The sequence below is a fragment of the Ursus arctos genome, unplaced genomic scaffold, assembly GCF_023065955.2.
Source record: "Ursus arctos isolate Adak ecotype North America unplaced genomic scaffold, UrsArc2.0 scaffold_23, whole genome shotgun sequence".
NCBI classification, from domain to species: domain Eukaryota; kingdom Metazoa; phylum Chordata; class Mammalia; order Carnivora; family Ursidae; genus Ursus; species Ursus arctos.
The window spans coordinates 15,078,909-15,093,999 of record NW_026622908.1 but is presented as its reverse complement, the minus strand read 5'-3'; the positions used below and the strand labels follow the sequence as shown (position 1 = coordinate 15,093,999).

At 36.1% G+C, this 15,091-nt stretch overlaps 1 protein-coding gene across 1 annotated transcript in view; it reads right to left on the bottom strand.

Annotated features, from left to right (window-relative positions):
* ANO3 (anoctamin 3) overlaps nt 1–15,091 on the bottom strand; it is a 394,322-nt gene that overhangs the window by 29,757 nt on the left and 349,474 nt on the right. The window contains exons 19-21 of the mRNA XM_026512215.4: nt 4,663–4,699; nt 2,140–2,251; nt 1,333–1,390 (exon numbers count right to left, since the gene is read on the bottom strand). Coding sequence (XP_026368000.2) covers nt 1,333–1,390; nt 2,140–2,251; nt 4,663–4,699 — 207 coding nt within the window. The remainder of the gene's footprint in view (nt 1–1,332; nt 1,391–2,139; nt 2,252–4,662; nt 4,700–15,091) is intronic.

The following is a 15,091-nucleotide window of genomic DNA, read 5'->3' as shown; positions in this document are numbered from 1 at the left end:
AGAATCTTGATTACTCTTTACATGAAAATAAACTTCCGATGCACCAAAGATATCAATATTTTATTTTATTTTATTTCATTTTATTTTTTTAAAGATTTTTTATTTATTTATTTGGCAGAGATAGAGACAGCCAGTGAGAGAGGGAACACAAGCAGGGGGAGTGGGAGAGGAAGAAGCAGGCTCCCAGCGGAGGAGCCTGATGCGGGGCTCGATCCCAGAACGCTGGGATCATGCCCTGAGCCGAAGGCAGACGATTAACGACTGCACTACCCAGGCGCCCCAAAGATATCAATATTTTAAAAAAAAATAGTGGAAAGTACAAATGTGAGTTTTTTTTAAATTTCTAGAATGAAAACCATGTTTTTTGGCATGATATAAATGCCCGAAGTTACTAATAGCAGTGATATTTTAAATGAAAAATAAAAATTTTAAATTAAAAAAAAATTATCAAAACAAAATTAAGACATACAAGAAAATGAAAAACCTATCTGCAGCAAATTTGAAAGATTAGAGCCTAATGTTATCAGTTTATAAATTTTTAGGACAGAGAATATAGTCTAATGGAAATGAACAAGAATAGCACATATAGAGAGAAATAGAAAATATCCAACAAACATGAAAAATATTCTCCATCTCACTCATAATTAAAGGAGCTGAAATCAAAAGGAGGTATCTTTTAGATGTTATATTGGTAAAAATTAAAATGTTTTTGTTGGTGAAAGTCTGAGGAAGTGGGCTCATAGACTATAGGTAGGCACTGGCACTTCGGAGGACCATATATCAGTCTCGGTGACAATATACAACCTGCCTAACCCTGTGATCTAGCAATACTAGACCTTTTGTTCCCATGACATACGTATTTTAAATCAATAAAAAACTATAAGACTTGGAAGATGCAGATCTATATCTTTATAGATTGGTGTTTCAAGTAAGATTTCTTTTGGACGAAGTTTCCCTGCTTGAAAGGAAACCTAGCATATTTAAAAGTTCAAAAACCCATAGAATAGATTATAATAATTCCTCCAAAATGAAAAATCTCTGGAGCTAAATTTCTGAGCTTTGTGAATGGAAGAAATGGGTTTGATAGAAAATTAAAGAGCTGAGGTCAGGATTTGGGGGTTTAACCTTTAAATTCATATCCTTTTTTTGAAAGATGTAGTTCCTTTTCTTTCTGAACCCATAAGAACTGTCTACCAAAAGTGTGTCTTGAGCATGCCTGAAATTCCGTGTACCCACCTTCTCTCTCTCTTTCTCCTCCCACCTGCTTCCCTCCTATGGTCATTGGCCCATATCCACGCCCAATCCCGTACCCACCCTTACAAGGTTACTTACTTCCTCCAGTCTCCACCGGTTAAAAAGTTTATTGTAATTTCCTGGGTGGCCTACAAATCTGTAAAAAGCCATTTTAATTCATTAGCATTTATGTGGGGTTGACTGAAGAACATCTACTAATGCATGGGTAGGTAGACATAAATGTTCACTGGTGCATCTTGTCCCCAAACTGCGAAATTTGGCCATGCTTACACATCAAAGTACCTGACTTAAAAAGGAAAAAGTGGTTGTGAATTCAATTTTCACCCCCCAGTGGGTGAGAAAGTACAGACAAAACAACCGAAAGAAATTTTCCACTTTCACCTGCAAATCTTTAACGTTTTGTTGACCTAGCTAATGAATATTAATGTAATGTGCCGAATTGTTTAGTTTAACATTAGTATGTTTCCATGGCACTGGCTGGAGTGTTAAGCATAGTTTAATATGATTCTTTTTCACACCGGGCAGCAAACATACAAAAAAATGTTAACGTGATAGGTAGGAGAAGTTTCCACAATAAGGGACTATAACCTAGGGTTACACAAAAATCATTTTCTTATTTAACAAAACCATTTCTGATGATCGGATAATCATAATCCAACCCAAGCATGGTACACTGGTTTTATTTTTTTTATGCCAACTTTAATTGGTAGTGGCAGCTGGAAGCACTGTACTTAGACGTCTTTTGGTGGAAAACACATGTGAAGACTGATGAGCAGTTTTCCAAGGCAGGGGACAAGAATTTGCCATCTCTATTAACAAACTGACAATGGAACTGTTGGCCGTATTTTTCACTCTGCAAAGATAATGTACATAAAGTCGACTTACCTCCCCAAAAAGAAAGCAATATAGAAGATAGAACTATTTAAATTAACAAACTGGAAGAGGAACATCTTCAAAGCAAAGCTGTTTTCCCACTCAGATTCTGTTCGAGGATATTCTAGAAGGAAAACAGGGTGTGTTTATAAAGAGGAGGTGAATAACAAGAAATACAGAGATAGAATCAGAAGCCCCACGTTCGTGTTCTGGTTCAGCCATTTGCTAGTTCTACGAGGCACTCGGTGTCTCTGAATTCTAGGGTCTGCATCTGCAAAATGTGAATGATAAATGTCGGCTGTACATACATAGTTGATAAAAGGATTCAATGGTAAAATCTTCAGACTTTCCCCATAGCTACAAAAATGGGATTTCTGTTATTAATAGTATATAAAGATTTTCAAGATTCTGTCTGCTATTGTCATTTGGAAGTAACCATGTACATTGGATCAGTCCTTCACTCAAAACTGTCTATGCTTGAATAAGGACCTAAATTATTTACAGAGTTCTTTGAAGAATGGATATTTTGTGCAGACTGAAGTAGAATGGTAAAGAGGAAAGAGGGCTACCTCAGTCTTAGGAGCTGGGCTCCTATTTCAACTTTTATACCTAATTTTCTGGTAATCTCAGATAGATCACTTCACATTTTTCTGCGATAGTTTTAACATTTATGAAACAAGGAGTTTAGACAAGATGATTTCAAGAACCTATCTACTCTCACATCTTATGTTTCTATGACTCTTAAAGCAAAACAAAACAAAACAAAACAAAACAAAACAAAACAAAACGATGCAAGAGACTGAATTAAGATGGCAATGCGGACTGCAGCCTCTGCTCCCATGCAGTATCCAAATAATGACAGAAGATCTGTATGCACAGCTAATGTATATTCTCATATAATTAAAGAATTCAAGGAAGACATAAAACAGATGGGATCTGATTTAAGGAAAAGGTGGGCCAACATGTGTACATGATCCAGCCACAGAATAGGAGTAGGTCCTGGGGGATTCCAAGCCCAACTAGAAAATGTATGAGAAGTGACAGGCGTCTGTGGGGCATCCCCAAGGCTGACTGGTGGGTGGGCACTAGTGAGAGCATCCAGGAGAGCCCACATTCTTCCAGGGTTTTGGTGGGTTGTGTTTTCACATTTCATTCTAAATAGTCTGTAAATTTAGTGCAAAACTTATCTGGAAATGAGAATACAGATTTAAAATAATCCCCATTGTGTAGTTTGTTTTTGGATCTCCATTTCTAATTTTATTGCATCATAATCCACAAATGTTCCTGTGTGATTTCTGCTTGGGAGCAAAAAAGCTGGTTTCATTTGTGGTCAAATTACTTGGATATATTTCGTCTATGTATTAAGTGTTTAGAAAGAATATATATTTTTTTGTTAAGTAGACAGTTTATATATATAAAGAGAAGATTGTTAGTTATGATATTAAAATATTTTATATCCTGGCTGGTATTTGAGTGTGGATTAGTCAGGTTTTTTTTGTTTTGTTTTGTTTTGTATTGTTTTGTTCGTATTTCTATCATGTTTTGCTTTCTATATTTTGAAGGTTTATAAAAAGATGTACAGAAATCATGACTGTTATACTGAACTGACAGAGTGTTTATCGGTATGATGTCTCTCCTTCCCACTCAAACAGATATTAAATTCTGGTTTGCCTAATACTATCATGGCGACATCTGATTTTACTGTTACTATTTTCTTGATATATGTGCTCTTGTTCCTGAATTGACTTCTGTTTGACAAAACTGAAAAATCACACAGAATACAATGCCATATATATTTATTATGTATGTATTTATAAATATTCAAATATTAAGCATATATATTTACATCTATGCACACAATGTCATTATTTTAAACAAAATATTAATGTTTTTGTTAATTTAAATTAACAGTCCACTAATTATTAATTAATAGTTATGAATCCATAGATACTATGTCATGAGTTATAGATGGAAAAATTTATAAAGATTTTATTTATTTATTTTAGAAAGCGAGAGATAGCACAAGCGGGAGGGGCAGAGGGAGAGGGCGAGAATTTCAAGCATACTCCATGCTAACCGTGGAGCCCTACACAGGGCTTGATCACAGGACCCTAAGATCATGATCTGAGCTGAAACTAAGAGTGGGACGTGTAACTGCGCCACTTAGGCACCCCTTAATTACAAATTTCTTAATGCTATTTTGCCTTTTAAATTGTGTACATGTAGTAACATATTTTGATAAAAATAAAAATTGGGGGATAACCCCAAAAAACTGAAAAGGTAGGAGGACAAAAGTACTCCCACGTAGGGAGAGCTAGGTTTGCTAATAATTTCAGAAGGAGATTTTGTAGCTACATACACTGCCTCTCTATAGTTATGCAATTTGCTCCAACTTCCCACGCATGTCTTCCATTTTGATTGACAATTTACATAACTGAAGTTGACATGAAAAATGCTAAAGTACGTGAAGCAACTACAGACTGATATGCCCCTATGTTATTCTTTTGTGAAGGAGCGAAGTAAAAACGGACTTACCTAAGTTGGTGAGAAGGTAAGCAATTTTTTCATAAGCCTGTAATGAGAGAACAAATAGCGAATGTTATTCTTCTCCTCGAGAAGAGGCTGCTATTTACACTATTCAAGGACACATCTAAAGTGTATGCTACATTTTTAATTAAGCAGAGCATGTTTTAAAACTTACTATGTGGTGCTTTACATATATACACACACTAAATGCATGTAATATAAACATGTTATAAATATGTGTGTATATACAGACACACTTGATTTCTGTAATAGTCTTTTGGGGTAGCTATCTTTATTTCCATTTTACAAATCAAGGAAATGGGACTTAAAAATTGTTTTGTAACAAAAGTCATTCAACTAATCAATGGCTGACATGGGATTTGGTCACTAAATTATATGTACTTCTTACTATGCTGGAAGGCTGAGTGGAAGTCTGAATTCTTTACTACTGACAGAGAATTTTCCAAACTAAGACGGACATAGTGTGATAGTTTGCATTCCTAAAGAACAGCATTGGTTTGGTGGTTGTTTAAAACAAGACTGTTTAAGTCAAATCTGTTGAATCTGTAAGTCAATCACATGCATGATAGTTTTATGGTGGCATTTTTCACATTCTGCCACCTTCTCCCCTGCCCCACTACTCAACCCACCACTCATACAGACTAAAGGAAAGGAAATATATTTCACAAAATTCCAAGTAAACCTAGTTGGAAAAACAAATTTGCTACAGACAGAAAGACAGTATATGTTTGTGAGTATATGTGTGTGGATGTAAATATAATCAACCCCACAATTCAACAAATTATACTTTATATTATAAATTCCAGCAACTCTACCTGTTGGCATGCAAAATTAAAAGGTAGGTATCTGGACACTCTAAAAGTTGTTCACCTTCCCTAACTGTTCTTTCAATAGAACTATCGTGATTATTCATCTTGGCCATGATTTAAACCTACTTCTTCCTCTAAAGAGTTATCTTGAGACAGAAAGAGACAGACATAGTCTCTATTTTAACTGAACTTAAAATCCAATGGCTAGAGACACATGACAAACAATTATGTAATTGGTCAGGAAAGGGAAAATATAGCAGGTTGTGTGCACAGAGAAGGGTGGTGGGCACAGAGTATTTATTTTATAGTGTGGTCGGAAAAGCCTCTCTGAGCGGGTAACATTGAGCATAGAGCTCATGCATGAAGTGAGGAAGGGAGCCAAGAAGAGATCTGAGCTCAGTACCGTGGAGACGCAGAAACAGGAAGTGCAAATGCCCTGAGACCGGATGTGCTTGGTGTGTTTGATGAAGGGCAAGGCAGTTGGAGGATCAGGAGTGGAGGCAGTAAAAGAGCAAGGTAGTAAGAGATGAGTGAGAAATATCTCAGAGGGAAACAGGTTTTCAGGGCCTGGTAGTCCATGGTAAGGTCTTTAGAATTCATTCTGAGCTGAGAAGTCATCATCTTCCTCCTACTAATGCTTTGTTTTGGGGTGTTACACAGAACTCTGTTAGGGGAAAATGAGAATGAGACAGGGAAAGGGCAAGGTTGCTGTGAAGGGGCCACTCGACTTAGTGCTCATCATCTCTGTATCAGAGCCTTACAATCTAATTTGTACTGTAAAAATGAGCTCAAAACAGAGTTTTGCGGAATCAAAGATAGACTGCTCTTTCGCAGTAATCTACCTTTCTTAATTTCTAGAAACCATGGATATAAACATGAGCAAACTAAACAAATACTTTTCTAAAAAGTGAGTCCTCTTATTAGATGAGTCATTTGGCATTACCTCTTTTCCATGTTAAGATGTATGGTCCAACCCTTTGATCACCCTATTACACAATGACCTATTTGCATTGTAATTGGTAACCCAGGGTTAAGAAAGTTAGGAACATTTGAGGTCTTCAGTGGTCAGGCCCATGAAAGAAACATAGGAATGTATGTTCTCGAATCTAGAGATGGAAACAAATTACTAATGTGAAAGAGTTCAGAACCAGCATGGAGTACTTTAAATGTAGTTGGAGCTCCTATTTTTTGGTTATAGGGTACACAAGGTACATGGATTTTAAAATAAGAAGAGGAGGGGCACCTGGGAGGCTCCGTCAGTTAAGTGCCTGCCTTTGGCTCAGGTCATGATCTCAGGGTTCTGAGATTGAGCCCTACATTGGACCCCACTCAGTGGGGAGTCTGCTTCTCCCTCTGCCCATCCCCCTCTCGTGTTCTCTCTCAATCTCAAATAAATAAATAAATTTTTTTTAAAAATGAGAAGAGGAATACCAAAAGGAGTTCATTTTTTTTTAAAACTCATTTTAGAGAAGGCAGGAGAGGCAGAGGGAGAGAATTTTCAAGCAGACTCCCAGCTGAGCACAGAGCCCAATGCCAGCTCAATCTCATGGCCCATGAGATCAAGACCTGAGCCGAAACGCTTAACACACTGAGCCAACCAGGTGTCCCACGAGTTCATTCTTTTGTTGACAATGTTGAAGCGGTTTAATTGGCTTAATCCCAGAAATTTCAAACTGCAAGAGTACTTCTGTGATGTTTCTGTTTTTTCTTTAAAATCACACAGTAATCATGAGACCAGACAGCTGTCATGCTACTGTAACCTATTCTTTAATTAAGGTTTGACTATCAAGCAACAAGTATATATTGTATTCTTGTATGTGTTTGTGTATTTTTGTATATTTGTATATACAAATTGTATATTTTTAAATCATGTATTTTTAAATTTCATCAAAATCTTCTTGGAAATATTACCTGACATTAACTATGCTGTTCACAGCACCTTTAAGTAGTATAGCATTTTCAGGGACAGCAACATAAAGGAAAAAAAGGATGGGATTAGTGAAGAGTAATTCTTATTTTCAAATTCTGTAGAATTTTAGCTATATGTCTGGTAAGAGGTGTTAAAAAATAAATTGGAGTTTTAATCATTGTTAAATTATTTGTGATTTTTCTTTGAAAATGTAGTTTCTTATCTTCGCTATGTATCAAATTCACCTCAGATCTCTTAAATCAGTGATTTCCTAATGCTATTTTAGGGACTGACGGGATTAGAATCACTTGGAGAATATTTTTGAATGTTTTGTTTCATGTACAGATTTCCCAGCTCCACAAAGGGCATTCTGAATGGGACTCAGGGATCTGTAGTTTTTCAAATGTTCCAGGTGATTTGAAGCATAGTAAGAATAATAAATGATCTTTAAGTTACTTTCATGATCTGTAAAATGGACTTGTAATCAAATTTTCATTATTTTCACCTGTATTTTTATCCCAAATTGAATATTTATTTCGGGATGCCATGATCCATTTGTTTTGAAAGCTTAGAGGATGCATGTTCTTTAATTATTAGTTTGAAAAATCACAAGTACTGCAAATGTGAAAGACGCTGAAAATAGAATTCCAGCAACAAAAATAATTTTGAACGATTATTCAAGAGGCTAAGATCTGTGCATTGTGAATAGTATTCAAGATGCTAGGAAAATTGGAGAATAAAATATTTAAAATTTATTTGAAGAATATATTCTAAATGTCTTTTAGACATAGGCAAAGACCTGGAGACACAAAAGTGAGGAGACCCTGTTGTCAGGAGCTTACACCCTGAGAGTGGGAGACAAGGTATGCCCCAAGCACTGTAACAGAAGAGCATTCACAAGACAGAGTGTTTCATTCCATCAGCGGAGTCCGATAAGGAGGGAGACTAGGCATGTCCAAGCACCTAGTGAGAAGAATAAACACAAAGAAGAGACTATTCCATTCTACATATGGGATTGAGAAAAAAACTTTATGGAGCAAGGGATCCTTTACTGGAATTTTCAAAGATAAAGAAATAGCCTGCAAGGAGATAAAAGGAAAAAAAGGTGAATAGAGGAAGCACTGTGAACCAAGTGACAGAGCTGTGAAAAAGCAGAATGCCAGGGAGCAAGCAAAAGGGATTTTGTAGGCTGGAGTGCAGAGTGTGAGAGGGAGGGAGGGAGATCCAACTTTAAACAAGATGAAAAAGGAAAACTGGCTTTAAATAACAGGAGGCCTCCGTGCCTTGCTAATGAATTTAGAATTTATACCAGAGGCAATGGGAACCCATTAAGCACTTTCAAGTACAAAATAAAATGATCAAATCTGAGGTTTAGAAAGATCCTTTTTTTTAAAAGATTTTTTAAATTTATTTGAGAGAGAGAGAGAGAAGGAGCAGGAGGGGCAGAGGGAGAGGAGAGAATCTCGAGCAGACTCCCCACTAAGCGCAGAGCCCGACTGGGGGCTTGATTCCATGACCCTGAGATCATGACCTGAGCCCAAATCAAAAGTGGCACGCTTAACCGACTGAGCCACCCAGGTGCCCCAGAAAGATCCTTCCAAGAGCAGTGGGCAAGGGAGATGAGAAGAACTGAAAAAGACAGGAAGACTCACCAGTTAGAAGGCTACTGCAATGGTCCAAGCTAGAAAAGTAGCTGAGCTAAGGAAGTAGAAGTGAGAATGATGAGTAGGGAATAGATAAGAGAGATGTTACAGAAGCAAAATTCACAACAATCACTGACGTGATGAAAGAGACAAAAGATATGAATGAATGGCTTAAAATTTCTGGTTGTGTACTTTAAATATTTAAAGTTCCTGAATAAAAAAGAGTGTTTGACTACCTGAAACTATTTTGCCACACCCATATTTCATACTTTCATGCATATGGGTTATAGCTGAAAAGCAGATTAGATTAATAGAATATTTTGACTGAGGCCAAACCCTCATTTGGAGACTATGTTAGCACTGGGATCATGAAGTCTAGCTTTAAGAAACAAAAAGCACGTTTTTATATGCTGCATATTTAGTGTTGGTCTGAAAATAACAAGAGGTAGCATTTGGTATTCTAGGTCAATCATTTTGGTGGTATAAGTTTTTTACAGAGTTGCCGTTTTGATATTAACGGTTTTAATCTATGTTTATCTGATTAATCTTAAATTAATCCTGTGGGTTCAGGTAAATCAGATGGGCTATTTCTGTGAAGTGCCTTAACATCCTGAGTAGGAAAGGAATACATAAGTTCAGAAGGGCATGAAGGGTTTATACTGATTAAATTTGAGGAATAAAACATTCTTTTCACATTTATTGAGTTGGCTGTGTAGTTGACTTCCTTTATCCTAAAATCCATTTAAAAATCTTTTCCTAAATTAGTTGCAAGGGCAAAGGAGAAGTTTTGTGGCTGATTCTACTACCAACAATCTCTAAATCTTTATGTCAAAATTCCCAACAAGTAGAAATAAACATTCAGAGAAAAGAAAGTCAGTCTTCTCTCAGGAACAGTGGATGAGTTAGCTCTTGTATTTAATTAAGTAGAGCTAGTAGGATTTTGAGGACCTCAAAAGATGTTTCTTATGACAAAAATAATACTATCCTCATCTGTCTCCAGAGGTCTTATTTCTACAATTAGGAGATTTACTCCATCTAGTTCAGCCTTTGTTATCTGTAAAAAGCAGTAGTGTGGAAGAAGGAATATATTGAGCCTCATTAAAGATACAGACTTAGTGAGAAAAAGCTGTATCTGAAGGTTATGAGAAAGAAGACTCTATGAATATGGGTTCACTGTGATTCTAGGGAAGAGGTGGTAACTGAAGATGGGGGTTGGAAATGAGGCAGAGTCGGAGTTTAAGGGACTGGTGATTAAGAAACAACTGGAATAATACGAAATTGGAGTCTGGTACACCAAGGGAAACTTCAGCCAAATTTAAGTTTTTTTGCATTATCAATGAAAATAAAAAGAATCCTTTTGTAAGGAAAATGTATGAAGGTGAAAGCTCCTGTTTTATTCAATTACAGGTTCTGATCATGACAAGTTCTTCAGCTTAACTGAGAAGATAGCTATTTCCCTGGGTAGGAACCAAGGATTGAATCCTGGACCTGGAGGTTCTGTTCCCAGAGTTGTCATGCTTGCCTTCCCAAGGAAAAGTTAATTAAAACATATTTGGCCTTTTCATTTTCCCTATGAAATATTTCCCATCTTCAAAAATATTAGGCCAGTTCATTAATTCACTCAAGATGTTTTTGAAGATCATGAGGTCTTTGGAACAAATTGTCAAATCCAGGAACACAGGGTACTCTTTTGAAGACACTAATAACTGATGGTGAGGGGAATAAATAGACATGAATCCATTAACATTGATTACCTCCAGTGGTTACAATTAGTTTATGATAGGAAGGGACATGAGTGGCATTTTGGATAGAAAATAGTGACTTTTCTTAATATTTTAAATGTTTTCATACTGTCAGTACTTTATATAATAACAGTGTGTTGATTTTGAAATTCAAAACTAAAAAAGATCAAAATAGTAACTTTAGAAAGAAAGTACATTAAGAAAACCAAGTTTAAGACTACTGAAAATTAGCATAATGGTATGATTTTTGCATGAACTAATTAAATATTTCAAATTTTCTTATATTTTAGACATAAATTTGATCAAAAGGCATAATACAACATCTTAGATGTGATTATCTACAGACAATTCTGACTATTTAAAAATTTATGAATGGGTAATAGGTAACAACTAAAAAATATATAAATAAATGCAGATATGGTCTGAAGAATTTAGAAACACCAAAGAAAAGATCATTGGCATTTCTATACCTTGGACTGAAGGTTAATGAATAAACTCTATGACTTAAAGATGAAAAGAAAGGGAAAAAATGAAGAAAATGTTGTTACTTTGCAAGAAAGAGAACAGGAGTGTATACAGACTTTTAAAGAGAAATACAATTTTAAAATAGTGAAAAGAAGCAAATAGGAAAAAGGTTAACATTTATTGAGCACGGGAGGATCTCATTTAATCTTTCAATACCCCTATGCATTAGAGTTATTACCCTCATATGAAAGATCAAAAAATTAAAACTCAAAGATATTATATGGTATGTCCAGGATCACACAGGTCAAGTGCAAATCTTTGCTTTGCCTGCATCCAATGTCTGCTGCTTTTTATCAGGACACCAAGTTGAACAACTGTCACCACAAAGTGCTGAGAGCCGGGGCAGTAGTAAGAGGACAGGGGAAGGAGGAAGCACACATAGGAATACCGTGTGCATGTGTGTGTGTGTGTGTACACACACACGCATGCATGCGTCCTGGTATGCTGCTTGGCCACTGATAAACCTTTTCTCTACTTGGTGAAAGGCCAAATTTAAAAAGTGAGCCAAAGTTGCCTCCTAGGTGGCTGTGGTTTTATGGGTGACTCGTATATAAAGTAAAAATAAAGTACATTCCATTCTAATTTATTCCAAATTTTATATCATGGTAGAATGTATTAAAAGTAAAGGTAATTTTTTTCTGATTATAAATCAAAGTCTACATATAGAGGTAAATATTTGAAAGAATCCAAAAAAATTACATTAAATCAAATAGTATTCCACTACTGAGAGATAACCACTGTTAAGATTTCATTGTTAGTCCTTAAAATTTCAAAATGCAGGTGTGTTCCAATGGGAATCAAGTGCAGGTATATATCCTTTTTCTGTAACTGCATGTCATGTCCTTTAATAATATTAAAACAGCATTTTAATTGGTTATGTGATGCTCCATCATATAGAATTTGAGTTAATATTCTCTTGTTTTTGTCCACTTAGGCGGTCTTTCACCAATTTTTACTACCCTAAGTAATAATACAATAAAAATCCTATCCTTCTACACAAATCTTGGACTGCCATCATTGATTTCTTTAAAATATTAGAAATTAATATCATATGTTTATGTTTTACTAGTTTTAGATGGTATATGAGCTCATCATAAAAAATTTGAAAATGCAAAATACATGTTTAACGTGTAGAGAAAAGAAATCACCTATACTTTTCAGAGATAATTGATTACATTTTCAAAATTTTTTTAAAAAGATTTTATGTATTTAGTGTATTTGACAAAGAGAGAACACACAGGCGGGGGGGGGGGGCATGGGGAGCAGAGGGAGAGGGACAAGGAGACTTTGTGCTGGGTGTGGAGCTCCTGATAACATTTTTACATGTACTTGGGATTTTTATCTGTGTAGCTGTAATTGCTCTTCAGTTTGAATTTTGTTACTATCTTTGCCAGATATATTTTTAAAATCAGGTTTATGTTTGTTCATGAAGCATTACATCTGTCTACATTTGGGACTGATTTATACAATAGGAAACTATCTTTTTATTTAAAATTAAAAAGAATGTCTTGTTACTACAGTGTCTTAGATGAGATAGTATTACTAGTTTGTAATCATTTTTTCCCCAGTTTCTTCCATGTTTGATAATGCACTCAGGATACCTAGTTTTAATTTTAGCAGTCTTGAACATATTTTTCCTCAGAGAGCCTAACATTTTTCTTGAAAGTTTTACAGTTCGTCAGCATAGTAATTACATCATAATATATTCTAATATTTTAATGTCTTTTATAGCTATAAGTGTATCTGATAAGGTTAATTAGTGGTTATTCACCTATCAAATACCCCTCCTATTGGCTCCCCACTACATATAAGAAAAAAAAATGATGTCCAAATTCTATACATGGTATTTCAGATCTCCACAGTGTGGCACTAATCTACTTTTCTAATATCTTTTTCATCATTCTCCCATAAATGTGTGTCTTCCAGACACTCTTCACCATAGCCTTAAGACAAAGAGCATGCACTTCTGTGGTTCTGTACATTTGTGGGTTAAATCTCCTCAAATGACAGTCCACTTTCTGCTCTTTCTTGGCTCATCAGAATAAGTACCTTCTCCCCTTTGCTTTGAGTCTTCCAACACATCATCATGACCCCCCTTCACATGCAGTTGATGGCTTCTTTCCCATTTTACTCAGAGCCTTTTGTGCTTCAACTATGATGCATTCATTCCTCATTGTGTCCTATGTACCCACCAGACTATAAGATCCTAGAGAGCAGGACTATCACCAGTCATTTGTATGTCAACCAGCCTACTACGGAAAAAAAATGGAGTCAATGTAAGAGCAGACTGGTTGATTGCTAGTATTACTTAGAAATAAACACATCAACTATTCAGCCTCCTTTTCCTCAGATAATGAAGCCAACCCCAATAACCTCTATTAACTAGAAAATTGTCATATACAATTTTGTTAGAAACAAGATCTTTCACTATCTACCACAACAGTATAACCATAATATAAAAATCTACAATATCTATGCTGTGAGTGGCTCCCCCTTCAATGGGGTGACTTTGTGTAATGTGCAACCTATAGCACCTTACACGCACTACCAGCCATGCCTCTCCATCCTTGTCTTATATTTTTATTATTTATTTTAATCTATGAGTCAAAGACATAAATTGAAAATATTGTGTGGTTGCTTTGGAGATACTGTAAATAGTATTTTCCTTCTACAAAGCAAAACAAATCTGAAGAAAGCAGACTCCAATAGGAGATATTAACTATCATCCTTGAATTAAAACTTACTTATCATAGTGACTTCTCACTTTTCTGATTATTTTAAATGGTCCTAGCCCTCTCCAGGCTAAACATGTAACATCAGTGTCAGTCCACATTTAGACCCAAATGCACATTACTTGTACATAATATAAACATCATTATTTGTGTATGGCTCATCTATCTTCAGAAATTATCTCATGATGTAAATATACCAGCACTAACACTTAGTATATGTCTGATTTGGGGCAAGTTCTTCCAGCTCTGCAAATCCATTTTCTTATTTACATAATGGAGAGAATACTGGCTTTATGGCATTGTTGGAAGAATTAAAGGAAAGAGATTATTACCCTAAATGTGCTAATCAATGCCTCCTGCCTTCAGAGAAAATAGGACCCCACCCATAGACCTTGCTGAAGACATGGGCCTAGGTAGACACAATAATACCCTCTTAGCCATAGAGTCCACAAGTCAATCAGTGTATGTGATGTGGAACCAATCAGATGCTCTCTCTGAGAAACTGGTACATTGAAATGCTGGATGATCTCGGTTAAAAAAGCTATAGAAGGGGCGCCTGGGTGGCTCAGTTGTTAAGTATCTGCCTTCGGCTCAGGTCACGATCCCAGGGTCGTGGGATCAAGCCCCGCAATGGGCTCCCTGCTCTGTGGGAAGCTGCTTCTCTCTCTCCCACTCCCCCTGCTTGTGTTCCCTCTCTCGCTGTTTCTCTTTCTGTCAAATAAATAAATAAAATCTTAAAAAAAAAAGGCTACAGAAACCAACATGATTGCATAATTAGAACCAAAGGAGATCACAAAATCATTTCAATACCACAGCATGAAAGAAAGACAGGTCATGGTTAAGCAAAGACAGACACTTTCTGATAGAACAGAGCAGACACGCAAATGGAAGGTACTGCAAAAAAGGAAGAAAAGAAGGAAGGAAGGAAGGAAGGAAGGAAGGAAGGAAGGAAGGAAGGAAGGAAGGAAGGAAGGAAGGAAGGAAGGGAGAGGGAGGAAGGAGAAAAATGCTTAGACTCAGAGAAAGGAAAATGGAGTAGCTATTTTCTATTCCACAT